This window comes from Notothenia coriiceps, unplaced genomic scaffold, assembly GCF_000735185.1.
Source record: "Notothenia coriiceps isolate Sejong01 unplaced genomic scaffold, NC01 NC01_scaffold00037246, whole genome shotgun sequence".
Classification (NCBI taxonomy): Eukaryota; Metazoa; Chordata; class Actinopteri; order Perciformes; family Nototheniidae; genus Notothenia; species Notothenia coriiceps.
This window is the reverse complement of record NW_011369947.1, coordinates 18,667,584-18,682,087: the sequence shown is the minus strand read 5'-3', so window position 1 is coordinate 18,682,087 and position 14,504 is coordinate 18,667,584. Positions and strand designations below refer to the sequence as shown.

Below are 14,504 nucleotides of genomic sequence, written 5' to 3'. Positions count from 1 at the left end.
GTAATGAATACCTCCTCCTAATATCACCAAATAAGGCATAATAAACATTTAATCGTATATAAACGAAAGTAAATCATTTCTGTAATGTAGGCTACTGTTATAAAAGTGCCGTACATTAACAGTTCTAAACATCTCGGAAAGTTTATCCAATTGCCCTTAGGACTATAACTCATCCAAATACGTACCCAAGAGGCTGCGTAATGTCTAAGACAAAACTTGAATTCATATTCTGGCTTTCCGAATGTGACAGGAACGTTTTCTCGGGCAAATTTAAGCTATGCTCTATGATAAAATGAGAGTGATGATAAAAGGGAGAAAGGGCAGTGCCGCCTCTTGCGGCGTGGGTGGGGCTGACAAGAATAGACTACATTATGCAGTTCATTTAGTTAACAAGTGAAATAATGGGGAAGCGTGCAGTGGGAATGCCGAGAGAAAGGCACAAAACCCTATTGAGAGCTCTTGGCCGCTTACAGCGTAACCGTCACATGGCCGAACCGAGTCCACGCGGCTATTTAACGCGCTGCGCTGCGCCTTCAGCACCACTTCGCTGTCCACCGTCCCGAGGAGAGCACCCTGACACACCGCGCTTCAACTTCTCCCACACTGCAGAGCAACACGTCCGCAAACATGCCGAGGTCTTTTCTTGTGGATTCCTTGATTTTAAGGGAGGCAAACGACAAGGGGAACGAGAACCACCCACCTTTATTCCCGTACGCCGTGCACTCTCCGCACCACCCTCACGGGCTGACGGGCTCGTGCCACTCCAGGAAGGCCGGGCTGCTGTGCTTCTGTCCGCTCTGCATGACCGCGAGCCAGCTCCACCCGTCCCCACCGAGCCTGCCGCTCCTCAAGGCGTCTTTTTCTCCCTTCAGCTCACAGTACTGTCACTCAGCTCTGTCGAGGCACCACTCATCCAACAGCATCAACCTCAGCCACGGACCCGGGATTTACCAAGCTGCGTACTCGGTCCCAGACCCGCGACAGTTTCACTGCATCTCTATCGGTGAGTACAGACACCTTTCCGGATTGATTCAGTAAACAAAGCAACATTTAAGTTGTTTTTATGATATAGCACGTGCCTGACAATCTGTATTTATTTATTTTTTACAGAAAACAGCAACAGCAAACTTCAGAGCAGCAAGCGCATGCGCACAGCCTTCACCAGCACACAACTTTTGGAGCTGGAGCGAGAGTTCACCTCCAACATGTACCTCTCCAGACTGAGGCGCATCGAGATCGCCACATACCTGAACTTGTCCGAGAAACAGGTGAAAATCTGGTTCCAGAACCGCAGAGTGAAGCACAAAAAGGAGGGAAAGAGCAGCGGCCAAAGGACTGGATCACATAACTGCAAATGCTCGTCCCTGTCCACCGCGAGATGCTCGGAGGAAGAGGACGATGACATGCCCATATCTCCCTCCTCGTCTGAGAAGGAGGACGTGGACCTGTCCGTCTCCCCCTGAACTCTCCCTCTGCCTTCCCATGAAAGATTTTGGTCCCCATGATTTTGAATACAGCCAAAAAAAGACTGTTCCACTTGTGTTCAGTCGTCTGTACATAAAGAGAATATTTAATCAGGGAATTGCCCTGATTTATTGTATAGTTGTATACTTGTTGTACGTTTGTATGTAGTTTTTTTCTGAAAACAGTCAATTTGTTGTTGCCACTCCTATCAGTATGGTAGGCATATTTGTAAAGACAAACCCAAAAAACAATAGCAACATTGTTTATTAGTAATTTGGGGGAGACAGTATTTTGTATACATGATGACTACTGGTTAGATTCATTCTGTGTGGATGGAACTGTGACTTCAAAAGCTGGAGAGAAATGCCCTCAATGTCACATGTCTGAGATCACCCTGAAAATATATCTCCACTGTAATTGAAAAATATTTATTTATTTAAAAATGTTGATACTTAAATAAAAATATTTCTGAGCGAAATAATATTCTGTGGTGTTGGTTACATGTTGGTCTTTGCGCACCACTGTGTGCATACAGTTGCGCACCTAAACTCACTTTCTTATGGGCAGTTTGGACAATATGGTCCAATTAAAAATTAATTAATTAAAAAAAGATGCTGTGAGAAGACATTTAGGTAATACTGTGTGATAGTATTTAGTCACAAAACATGGATTACATCTCCGCACATTTACATTCTCATGGCTGCGATATGTGGCTACATGTGCACGGGATTATTTCAGGCGTAAAGCTAATTTTCTTTGCAATTTTAAATACATATATCAATATTCTCTGACACGAAGATACAGTATAGATTTGCGCAGGAGTGTTTGGTTTATGAGAAACAAAACATTTTACGAGGTCCATATTTTGTCTCAAAGAGCCAAAAGCAATAAGGAAGGACAGACGTATTTTCTTCCTAAGATTCTCAGCGTGCACTGCACACGGACCAACTAAGTGTATTTGTGTACTAAAGGAGGCCACATAAGCTCAACTCCACTCTGAAAGATTAAATCAGATGCTCAATAATCCTTATCACTCCGAGGTGATGAATACGTTGTTATGAGGTCCCTTTTGAGCTTTCCCTGGGGGACACTCTACCCATATCACTGCCTGGCCCTTCGGAGCTCTTTTCAAGTTTCATCCCAGCTGAAATGATCCGTCTCGTGTGACGGAGTTAATAATCACTGTGGGTATATAACGGTGCATCAAGAGTGTGCATAACTTAAGATATTGATCTAACATGAAAATGAATGAGGAAAAGACACAGTTTGGTGTCCATGACCCATATTGTTCGTGTTGTTAACGAACCAGTGTGCTCATGTTTATTGTTGGTTTTATGAGCAGCAGGTGGGGTGGAAACAAGATAAAAAACTTCTCAACTCAGCCAATATTTTCTTTGAATAAAACATCTTTATTATTAAGCATAACATGTGTTTTTTATGGCAAAACATTAAATCCACAAAATGAAAACAAAAATGTGCCAAGTCGAATAATACGCAGCATCCTTAAAAATAAATCCAGACTTTTAGGCAAAAAGCCTTTGTAGCTATTCTGGTTTTAAATTAATATATCAAGAGTTTATGTTTACATTTTTTACTCAAGTTAAAAAATATGTCTCCTGATCCATGAAACCTCTCCAAAAAAGACCAAAGCAGGAGTTGAGCGTACAGTTCCAGTTTTGTTCGCCCATTTTACGCACCACCACAGCTGCTCTCTGACTGAAGCTTGGGTTCTCAAAATTACATTTATTATGTTGAATAGGGTTTAAATTATATTTGCTTCCTTGGAATATACTTTTCTAAAGGGAGTAAAAACTCTTAAATTGCGTACAGCACATTATCGGCATCAGTGTGCCTTTTTTTTTGGATCTGAAGTTTCACATGTAAACTTTCATTTAATTGTTCACTTAACCATTTTAACAAAACTCCAATATTTGCATTTGTTAAGATATGGGATTAGACTATTTTGTTAATTGCACCATAGAGCCCCATTTTGCTCACAACGTTCTCTGCAAAGCGCCCTTTATCCATTCAATAGCCCGAGGGTATGCGCCCTGGGGGAGCTTATACGCTCGGTGCTCCAAATGCTCAATTTATTTATTCTTAATTTTGTGCCGATCAATTCATTGAAGCAAAAAGGACTACGGTGTCTTTTTAAAAAGAAGAAAAGGGAATTGTGGACGTAACCTTGACGGAGCTGAGGAGAGGGCTCCCCTGACGCTGGAGAGCCGCTTGAGTCAACAGGCGCCCATCTAGCAGACTCGCCCTTGTCTTTATTCTGGCTAATTTTTTATTTACGGCTTTCTTTGACATGTCTCTTATCTATCAGATTAAAAGAACAGCTTGTAACAAATCAGTCTGCACGATTTACAACAGCATTAAAAGGGGACAAAGGGAGCAGGCAGTCAGTACCTGAGAGTCTGGTAGACGGCGCGGCGCTGCAGCTGATTCGATGGTTTGAAAATACGCACGAAACAAAATACTTGAATCCTGAAAAAGAGCCTTTGTACGTTTCTTTAGAAATCAAGCAATTCTGCATGACAAAGGACAATTAATAAGCCGTCTTTTCACGACCAGCAGCTGGTTTCCCCGTCAAGGAAAGTTGGAAAAAATTCAGACTGAATGCGCGCAAAAGCCCCTTTGCGCGCAGACAGCAACCCAAGGTGACCCATTTGGCACAGTTAAAATAACCAAGCCGAGGTAAAAGCGAGGGAACTGTCAAAAACATTTAAGCTGAAATATCTTGAAATTGCAAATCCCTTTATGTGGAGGGACGCTGCCGATGTGGGTTAGTCGTACAAAGGAGGTGGTTAAGTTGGAGAGGCTTTGGAAACGGACACGTGGCTTCTCAATGAGAGCTCTTTTGGACCCGCGTGGCTTGCTATGGCACTGCACATTCAACTACTTTAAACTTATCTAGCTTAGTAAATGTGTTTAGTAAACCCAACATGTTAACATAGCAACTTTAACGAAACAGTTTATAAACTTTTTAACACTTTTGTACACTTTTAAAGAGCTTGTTTACCCACTTTTAAAGGACAAACACCTGCTGCTCCAGGCTTCAAACCTCGCTTGTAAATGCAGAGTAGTGAGTTATTGTTGGAAGAGGGGAGGCTTTTTCTCAAGGGGATGTCTTTTAAACAAGCATTTGTACGTTTAATGCACTTTTATGTAGATATTTTACTACTTTAAGGGGTTTGGAGATGTTTTGTATTTTGCGTACAGCTGTTTTCGCCAGTGAATTGGAAGGATATGAATATAGAAATGGGAGTTTTTTTGTGAATGAATTTACATTTTACAACTGTTTTACTTTTGCAATAACCTCGTGAATAATAGGAATTCTGCTTAGTGTGTTGCACAAACAGGTATTTTTTTACAATATGTTGGTACATACATGTGGTTCATCCAAACTACTCGACAAACATCGATAGATTCGAAACAGTGTAATTTTCTTGATGTGTGTGGTTTTGTTTTTTTAAAGGATTGCGGTTTAAGTGGGCAAAATGGAACAGCAACATGTTTCATTATGGAGTTGTTAGTGGGGACAAAGTGTGTAGCCTACAGGCTGCTGAAGTGGAGGGGAAGGAAACCGCTCGGCACTGCCTTGAACTCCGACTGTTTTCAACTGCAACATTTGAACCCGTTCAGCTGTGTATAATCTGTTTAACAGCTAATCAGTAATGTAAGATGAAGGACTGGCACGCAGCTTCACTTCTCCTCACTTTCCCCCCCTCTTATTGAATATTCAACGCGCGCTCTGCTTGCCTTTTTTTCAGCGTGCTTGAGAAAACGCCTTTTTAATTCTCGGTCCATACACAAGCAGTGTCAAAGGTCGACAAATAATGAACTGCGCAGACATGGAAGTGACCTCTGCAAGCGCAACCACTGCTCCAAAGTGAAGGCTGCTGAATGGGACTTTGGTCCAAATATTTGATGTGACATTTGGATACAATTAAAGTGGACTCTTTTTACACTCATCGTTTAACTACTGTTCCCCTCATTCATGCCACATGTGCACGTGCATATCAGACTCAGCCGAGACAACTGGGAACAAGAGGCCCACTGCGTCACTAAGGTAACCAAAACAAACAATTAAATGCATTTAACATACACTCATGACTTATATAAATGAAGGCAGTAATTTCCAAATAGGACTATCTCATTTAATATACGTGTAGGTCTAGTTCTTTATTGCACCTTGGCTTTACATTAGTAATCTATGTTTAAGGAGCCCCTAAAAACAAACACTTGTAGTGCATCGTGACTCGTTAGTCCTTAATGCATGTGATCTACTGCGTTGTTTAATTGTATTTTATTTTGTTTATGGATTTGGCAAACATCAGACGTGATTTGTGCAGTTTAACACTCTGTGGCAATGATGTACTTTATTGTAGTTTGGCACTACCGAAATCAGGCAACTTTAAGTGGAAGTCATTTTGAAAAAGCACGAGAGACGCAAGTGCAAGTTCGTTGGTGAAGAGAAGCTGCACGCACTAATACGCGCGCACAGCTCACGCGCACACGCACGTAGACGCGGAACGTTTTGGGCATGGCTCACAAAGCGACAGTGTTTCCATCTGTAGATAAAGACCGATAAACTCTCTTATTGACCACAGTATATTTGCAGTACTTGGAGCACCTAATGTGCCCAAAGCACTCTCACTTTCTGCCTGTTTATCTGCAGTTTAGTGGCTCGCTCTGATGTGCAGTGTGGAGCAGGGGCGCCCTCTGGTGGCAACGGGGTGATAAACAACAACAATAGTTTGGAAATATTTACAACAAAAAGTTGTATTAGTTAAAATAACAATTTCACTTAAAAATACAGTGTGAATTGTAAACTATCGCTCATAAGAACAAACAAAACATTGCTCTTGGTCCCACCATGTTGGGGTAGTACAGAATCCCATCTGATTTCCAAAGGGCCCCATCACTCTCGGGGCCCCCTTTGAATACTTCTTATCCACACAACGGCGTCACAACCTCTTTTATATATATATATGTCCTCTGAGTGAGAGGCTTTCTGAAAGACTGGATTTAAAGTTTCTTTCTGAAAGACTGTATGAAAAGTGTCTTGTTTCTCAGGAAACAGAAAGCATTTCCATCCAAAATCATGATGCAATGACAACATAATGACAGAACCTTTTAGTTATTAACCGTTGGACTAACAAACCAAACACTTTTTTGGCAAAACCTTGAATATGTATGAATTTTGGGACAATTTTTCCATACGTGATTGGTGAAATTCATCAAAGAGAAAGTGGAAAAAAGCGTAGCCCAATATCTAGAATCAGTGCATAAGCTACTATTTATATTGAGGGAGATATAGGAGGAAGAAATGACAACTGTTCAGAGGAAAGTTAGTAACATGAGTTTTTTCTATTGTACAGTAAAGTTGGTTTCACAAAATCGTCAAGCTCATATTTGATGTGATTGTTCAAGAATCTTCATAGTTCTCTTGTTTCTTATCTCTCAGTACTCTCATCTTTGGATTACCAGGTCCTTCAGAGAAGAAGTTTGTGTATATAAGTTTTCAAATGAACCCCCAGAGTAGTCAAAAGAAAACTGTTAAAAATCTCCTCATCAAAGTGGACACCTCAAGTGAAATTAAACAATATCAAATCTTTTTTTTAGACGTAAGGGTCTGTTAGAATTGTAACTCCTTGTATGTTTTGTAATGTAAGCCATGTTTGAGCAGAACCTCAGACTCATTTGATTTCAGAACATTTTATTCTCTTTACTTTTGGTTGTAACAAAATGCATCAAGTGTCCTATGTACATCACTTCAAAGGCCGACAACAGATAATTACGGCAAACTCTCAAAATTCTCACTTCAGTTCTTTTTCCTATGAATACAGACGCTTTGATCCATCATTTTCAGTATCAACAAGTATACAAAAGTTACAAAGCAAAAATAACAACAACTTGTATCTAATGTCTTAAACCTTTTCCTTATAAAACACCTTAATCATTCATCCAGTCCATCCAAGCTAAAGTATAAAAACACTTTGTCTTCATTTACATCCACATCTTTAGAAAATACTCTGTAGCCTCCTTTAACATTCAGACTGTTATGATCATGGGCCCCAAAGCTAAAAACAACAAATCCCGTGTTTTTTTTAAATCAAAGAAAAGAGGCACAAACCTCGAGATACCGTCATCTGATTTTGACTCAAAACACATGAAATACAGTCAGCGTGCACAAAGTCAAATCCAGTTTAATGTCAGCACAGCAGCATCAGCACAGAATCCTTACTACAATGCTGCTTGTTGTTGTTGTCAAAAAACAAACAACAAATAAAAATGGCCATAACATACAAAGCAATTTCTGAAAATAAAGATACACATGAATTAAAGCTCTTCCATGGGTAAATACTATCTAAATTGAGTTTGCGATATATACTGTATTTAGAGAAGTCCTTTTAAATATATATATTTCTTAAATCACATTCAGCTTACTGCGGAGCCAATATACAGTATAACGATATGAAGTTTACTTTATATCGTGTGTATGTTAATAAAGGAATAAATAAACACATTTTCATCTACATGTTTAAATTCATGGCTGTTAACCTTTAGCCCTTAATGTTTGAGGGTAAATTCAGTTTGGACATATGTTTTGTCAGCAGGGTTAAGTAAAAACTATTCTCCCGATTTTCATGAAACTCTGTGAAAAGGAGTAGCTTAGGTCAGCATTTTTGACTGGATTCAAATGTGATAAATGTGGCTTTGGTGAAGTTCTGCACCCCAAGTGCCCTTCCAGTTTAACAAACCTTTTTTTGGGAAAATAGTATAAAAAGTAAAATATAAAATGACATCCAGACATAATAACAGGAGGGGTAGGTAAGTTTGAGAAACCGGCTCGAGATACACTTTTTCTTATATTCCATGGAATGCTCTTAACATCCCGATAGCAATGAATATCTCAAGTGCTTTGACAAAAAATCCATAAAAAATATCATCTGTGGAAGCTGTAGTACTGTAAAAAGCACGACCAATCATCTGAGCCGGCCCGGCTAAAATAACTGGATGGCCTACCTGCCTGTTAGCCTTCCATCTGTGCACAAACTTATCTCGTGCCCTCATTGGTCATGTGTGCGTTCGTGTGTGTTGGAGGAGGGGCTCTGGAAGGAAGTGGCAGATTTGTTCCGGTTGTGTATTTTCAAATCCTAGCGCACTCGAGCTGGTTTCTCCAAAATGACCTACCCCTACCTTCAAGTCAACTTACTAGCTTCTTCCACAGATTTAAACCACCTCTCATAGTCTTCTTAAGTGGATGGAGTTTTCTTGATGAGAGCTGAGAGACTATGATATGTGGCTGAAACTTTCTGAAAAGCTAGCTAGCACCTTAAGTCTTATGAGTTGATCTGTATAACTGAATATCTTGGACGCTAGGAAACTTCCCTTTTCCCTTTTTTTTGGCATTGTCTGATATTTTCTATACTCGACAATTAATTGACTTGTCTGCAGCGTAATAGATGATTAAAAAAAAAAAAATGGCATTCCTAGATCTCAATCAAGCTTTCACATACATTATGGCTTCATTCACTCAAATACTTCAGAATCTCTTTTCACAAAGCCCTCAAGAAACGCCTGAATCATAGCAAACAAAATGCCTGTATTAACCTTAGGTTACCATATCATCCTCCTGAGTGTCCTCGTATATACTTTATGTATTTACACACAGCCAGTCTCACAGTCAGTGCTTTCCCCTCCAGTCACTCAATCTGTCTGTGGCTCCTGCTGTCGAATATCATGGACCTCCTCTGCGGCTGGTAGAAGCAGCTGGTTGACGTTTCCAGTCTCTGTCCACTTTTTGGAATAGTCATTTTGTTTTGAAGGGCGACCCCCTCCGGTGTCCTGAAATTCTCCGCCATCTCTTTCGAAAAGACATTCACTGCCGACGTTTCATCCAGGCTCTTGATGGACGAGAGGAGCCTGCTGTCGTCTCCTGAGGGAGGATAGTCCATGATGGGAAAAGGAGGGCTGAGCAGGATGAGGCTCTGAGGTCTCTGCCTGTTCCTAAAGGACGGCCTCTGATGGATGTTCCCTCTGTTAGGTCTGGGACAGTCCACAAACACTTCCAAACTGGGCGGGTGTCTCCTCCTGATGACTGGCAGCTCTGGAGTAGATGTGGCCTTCGGAGACTCGGCAACAAGTGGGAGTTTTTGGTGTTTGGGTTCAGGCGCTTTATTCTCCAGCCCCTCCTTGAGATCGGACATCACCGGAGCAAGTGCCGCGTTGCTTTTCTCTACGGTCGTCTTAGGACCTTCCTTTTTTTGTTCCTTGGTTTCGTCAAAGTCCTTCTCATGTCTGGAGGGAGGTATCTGACTGTACTGCACCTTTGGAGGGACGACGGGCACGGCTTTGGCCTGGCAGGTTTTGATCATGAAGGCTGTTCGCACCGATGACACGCTCACCGGGGCAGAATTTCTGCGTAGGGGAGCCTGCCGATCACTCAGAAACAACTCCAGCTCTGAGGGCAGCCTGCTGGCTACAGATTCAGAGGAGGTCAGTAGTCCTCTCTGACTTGAGGAGAACTCTGGTGAATGACGGTTTTGCTGATTAGAAATGTCTCTGATGCATCGATTCCCAAGGTCCAAATTGAGTGAATACGGTCGGTGTTTAGAATAGCTGTTTTCTTCTCTTTTCTCCGCCTCATAAGACATCTGTCTGTACAACCTCTGAGATGACACTGTGTTCTTCTGTTTTGCTTTTCCTGCGTGAGGTTGTGCTGTGTTACTGCCGTTCACACTGACCCCCGGCGGCAAACACGTCCATTTAGTCTCTGGTTTGCTACTGGTAGTCAGAGGAAAGCTGCCTGAGGGGTGCTCAGTGTTTTTAACAAGCGACTGTTTGATGTTATCAACTGAAGCAGATGAAATGTGAGTTTCCCCCACAGAGCAGAAGGGCGATAGTCGGTTTAAGAACTCCTCCACGTCCGGTGAGTGGAGAGGACTGGTAACCCATAACTTAGTGGAGCTAAAGTCCTCCCAAGACTCAACCAAGTCCAGCTCCTCGGAGTTTCTCCCACTTCTTTCGCCAAGGTTTGGCAGATCCAAAGTCTTACGTTTTTCCTCCAAACACACCGACAGCCTTTGAATCACTTCTGGAATCAAATCTTTCTTTGCTCCATCACAGGAGATTCGTTTCTCTCCTTGAGGAGCTTTGCTTTCTTCTGATTTCTTGTTGGCATCGTCTGCTCCTAAGAAGCCTACAACCGCTGGAGTATCCTCTATCGTCAAAGGATTTACAACTTTATCTGTTTCCTTTAAAATACTTCGACCCTGTTTGGTGTCATCTTTGCGTAAGGGTGTGATTTTCAGATGTAGCTTCTTCTTTCTCTCATCCAAGAGGTCAGCAGGAGGGGTGATTTGGGTGTTTTTGTGAATGGAAATGTCTGACCCTGAGGGCTGTTTCTGTGCGGAGTCTCCGGTGGCGATTACACGGTCACTCAAAGAGGTATTTGAAGACTGCTCCCTGAATAACAAAGACAGAGACGGAGAGCTGCGGCTTCGCTTTGACTTAACATCCATTGTTAACCTCGTGCCCTCAAACGTGCCCTTGGAGCTGAACATGGGGTTAAAAGTCTCGTCCAGCAGGTCGATCTCAGGTTCAGTTATCTTCAGTTCCTGTTTGAGGTCAGTCCACGGCTGTTTCCCAGTAGAAGATCCCTTATCCTGAGATAGAAACCAGACAGAAAGGATTACAACAGTGATTCTAAGGCTGGCACTAACTATTGTTTTCATTCATGCTTTTATCGGTTAGCTGTTTGTTTTATAAAATGTCATAAAATGGTAAAAAAAAAAAAATGAAATTCAGTGTTTTCACAAACTTTAAACGATAACAAACCAGAACATTCCAACGAAAGAAGCTTGAATAAGAGTATTTGGATTTTCTTTTCTTAAAAAAAACGACTTCAAGATATTCAAAATAGTTGTTAATTAATATACAGCTTACAACTAATTTAGTTAATCTTTGTAAATCTAAAACCAAATAAATATAATATGCGAGTTTGAGCCAAAGTATGACTCTGGTATCCCTGTTAAACCTAACTGTAATTTGTTGATCAAATCCACTGAAGACTTTAGCCCTAATGCAAAAAGGTGTCTGCAATTCTGCTTAAGTTAAGCACAACTACCTCCAGGACTTACCAGTTGGATGGTTGTCAGCTGGTTGTCCTCTTTCCCAGGAGAGGGCGCTGCGTCTTTGCCGTCCCTTGCATTAGCCGGGGATGCTGCTTCAAGTACAGAAGTATTCATCCCTCTTTGACCTTCTTTAACCACTTCTTTGCTTGCATCTGAGTTTTTCAAAGAACACAACATTATTTACACATGTAGCATTTGATTTCAATGTCACATAACAAGCCTTTATGAAATGTGATAATGGAAAATGTCCTCACCCTTTGGAGGGACCCTGGATATCGGTTCGGCTTTCTTTTTCCGCTCCATTCCTTCCTGCTTCCTTGGTTCCAGCAGAGGGAACGTGTTGCTCTTTCCACTGTTGCTGCTCTGCTCTGAGCTCTCCTTGAAGGGTTTCAGAGTAGCTGCTTTGTCCTTGGCGTGGCTCCTGCACGGCGTGCTGTTGGAGCTGATAACAGCCGACACACGCAGAGGTACAGACACGGCAAAAGGCTCAGATATGTTGACGGCCCTGCGCTGATGCCTCGGAGAAGACTCCAGCGGGAAGAAGCTTCCTGGGAAGGAGGGCCGAGAGGAGCTGTTTTGGGATGAGCCCGAGTACAACATCCGCCTGCTTTTCGGCGAGGTGGGCTTGTATCCACTGACTTCATCACCTTTGTAAACCTTCAGTTGCTCTGGAAGTGTTTTTTGGGGGGGTGCAGAGGAACCTGTTGACCCTTTTTGGTAAATTCTTGAGCTCCAGCCGCCCGTTGCCCCGTCAGATTTTGTCTCCTTATACTCCCAGCTCTGGTCATGTTCGCTCAGGTCATAGAGCAAGTCAGATCCCAGCGTTCTGGATTTCACATCCTGACCAAAAAGGCTGCCAGATCCACCAGCTGGGCTGTTGTTTCCTGTTCTGTCATCATCTGCATGGTAAAAATAACATTACATGTTACAATACAACATGGAAGTTGCTCTGTGTTTCTATAAAGCATAGGGTTTTAGCCCCACCTGTTGGTAAGGAGCATAAGGACTCCATGCTCCTGGATGGACGAAGAGCTGCCTTTTCTGTAGGAGAAAATAATATGAATACAGTCTGACTGAACATAAGGTTATGGAGGCTGTACATCTGTTTAAAACCCTCCTCTGGGAGAACTTACCGGTCCCTTGTGCTCTTATGAACACACTTCCATTCCGGCTCAGTTTTCCCCTTTCCACAGACTTTCCCAAGTTGAAGATGGACTTCCATTTCTTGGATTTCCCAGAAAACTTTCTCCTTTAAGACAAAGAGATTAAGACATTCCACAGATTGTTGTGACCGTTATACATATAAAGTACTTACATCATCTCTCAATGGACTGAACATAAATGTGTCATACTTGCTGTCTGATATGTCTATGACGGTGTGGTAGAGCGTGGCAGTGCTGGTGTTAGGCAGGCTGTTCTCTCGCTGACGTTCTCTGTGCACCGGGTGGTTTGGACCCAAGGAGCGGGCCTGGGCTTCTTCTAGGCTCATCAGCTTCATCGGCCCACACTGGCCGCTGATTGGGAGCATGGCGTAGGTCTCCTCACACTTCAAACTTGGTCCTGGAGAATCAGAATCAGAAGACCTTTATTAGTCCCACAGAAGGGAAATGTACATTGTTACAGCAGAAAAGAGCCAAGGACAGCTTTACAGTATGTTACCTAAGAAGCATGCATACAAAAAAATTTTTATAATAAAAGTTACACAATTTACAAAATACACATCCTATAACAGTTCTGAGGGTATAGCATAGCAGCCAGGCATATTGCACAGTTATTAACGGCAAAATAAGTCAAATAAATCAGTCTTTTCATGGATGATCAGGCCCTAGAAATATCGCATAAATGCATTTGTATTTTCTTTGATTTGGTTGAATGTGATACCTTCTTTGGGTTTTATTTGGGCCGAACCGCTGAAGATCTCCTCTCTGTGGTTCAGAATAAACTCAACCACTGACTGTTGTATCCGCACCTCTTGGAAGGCCATGTCTCCATTAGTACCTGACGCCTCAATGTCTTTAGATCTGACAAAATAATAGATAAAAACAAGAATGAATTCAAGTATGGATACCTTAACCTAAAGGAGTAAAACAATTATTTTCAAGATTCATATATAAAGTTCAGCAGGCACGCTAAACCCACCTTAATAGGTTTGGAGCCCACACCAGGGCCAGGTTACGGGTATGCATGTTTGTTGTCGTACTTAAGGTGGCAAGGTGGGCCAGGTGTTTAGTAAGGTACTCCAGAGTCCTGATGGGGATCACAAACACATTTATTACAGCATTATAATAATATTTACAAGCCAGTTGTGAAATATTCTTTATGGATGAGAGTTTAAAGAAGTTCACCTGAAGTGAGGTGTCGGCAGTTCTTTGATGACCCCCTGAATGTGTAAAAGTCTCTCATTGTCCCCCTGAACCAGGACTGTTTTCTGCATGTAGAACAGACAGAAAGAAACCACATACTGATGAACTGAGAGGTAAAGCTATCATGCATCCCAACCAACACAAATGCAAGCAAACCAATGTGTGGTTGAGGTGTTTGAACAGTAAAGTAAACATGAGGATGTCAACATTTGAAGTTGTTAAAACGTCTCATGGCTGCATAAACCACCATAATGTTAAATCTTGATTCAGTTTCGTAAGGCCTACTCGATCTCACCTTTTTATGAATCTCCCGTCCTCTCTTCCCTTTGGGTGACACCCGACCAGGTACGAGGACTCATGGCAATGATCGCGCCGTAATCGTTGGAACCGTAAAGTATGTAGACACGACGCGACCGGACTATGGGGTCCCGCAAAGCTTCAGTTTATTTTGTATGTTGGGTAAAAGGACCTTTCCGTTCCTGAGAGAATGTGTACTCGTACTGTCTTGCAGAATTACTACACTTACAAAGCATAT

The 14,504-nt window shown here is 42.0% G+C and overlaps 2 protein-coding genes across 2 annotated transcripts; one reads left to right on the top strand and one right to left on the bottom strand.

The window, feature by feature from the left end:
• Positions 1–540: 540 nt before the first annotated feature.
• Positions 541–1,870, top strand: gsx1 (GS homeobox 1). The gene is made up of 2 exons (XM_010795092.1): positions 541–1,003; positions 1,111–1,870. Exons 1-2 carry the CDS (start codon positions 628–630, stop codon positions 1,461–1,463), a joined length of 729 nt encoding a protein of 242 aa, XP_010793394.1. The 5' UTR covers positions 541–627; the 3' UTR covers positions 1,464–1,870.
• Positions 1,871–9,176: 7,306 nt separating this feature from the next.
• arhgap31 (Rho GTPase activating protein 31) lies at positions 9,177–14,040 on the bottom strand. The gene is made up of 9 exons (XM_010795670.1): positions 13,952–14,040; positions 13,746–13,853; positions 13,488–13,627; positions 12,959–13,166; positions 12,740–12,855; positions 12,591–12,647; positions 11,861–12,505; positions 11,613–11,758; positions 9,177–11,138 (listed from the first exon to the last, which is right to left on the bottom strand). The coding sequence occupies exons 1-9, from the start codon at positions 14,038–14,040 to the stop codon at positions 9,177–9,179; spliced, it is 3,471 nt and encodes a 1,156-aa protein (XP_010793972.1).
• Between the last annotated feature and the right edge of the window lie 464 nt (positions 14,041–14,504).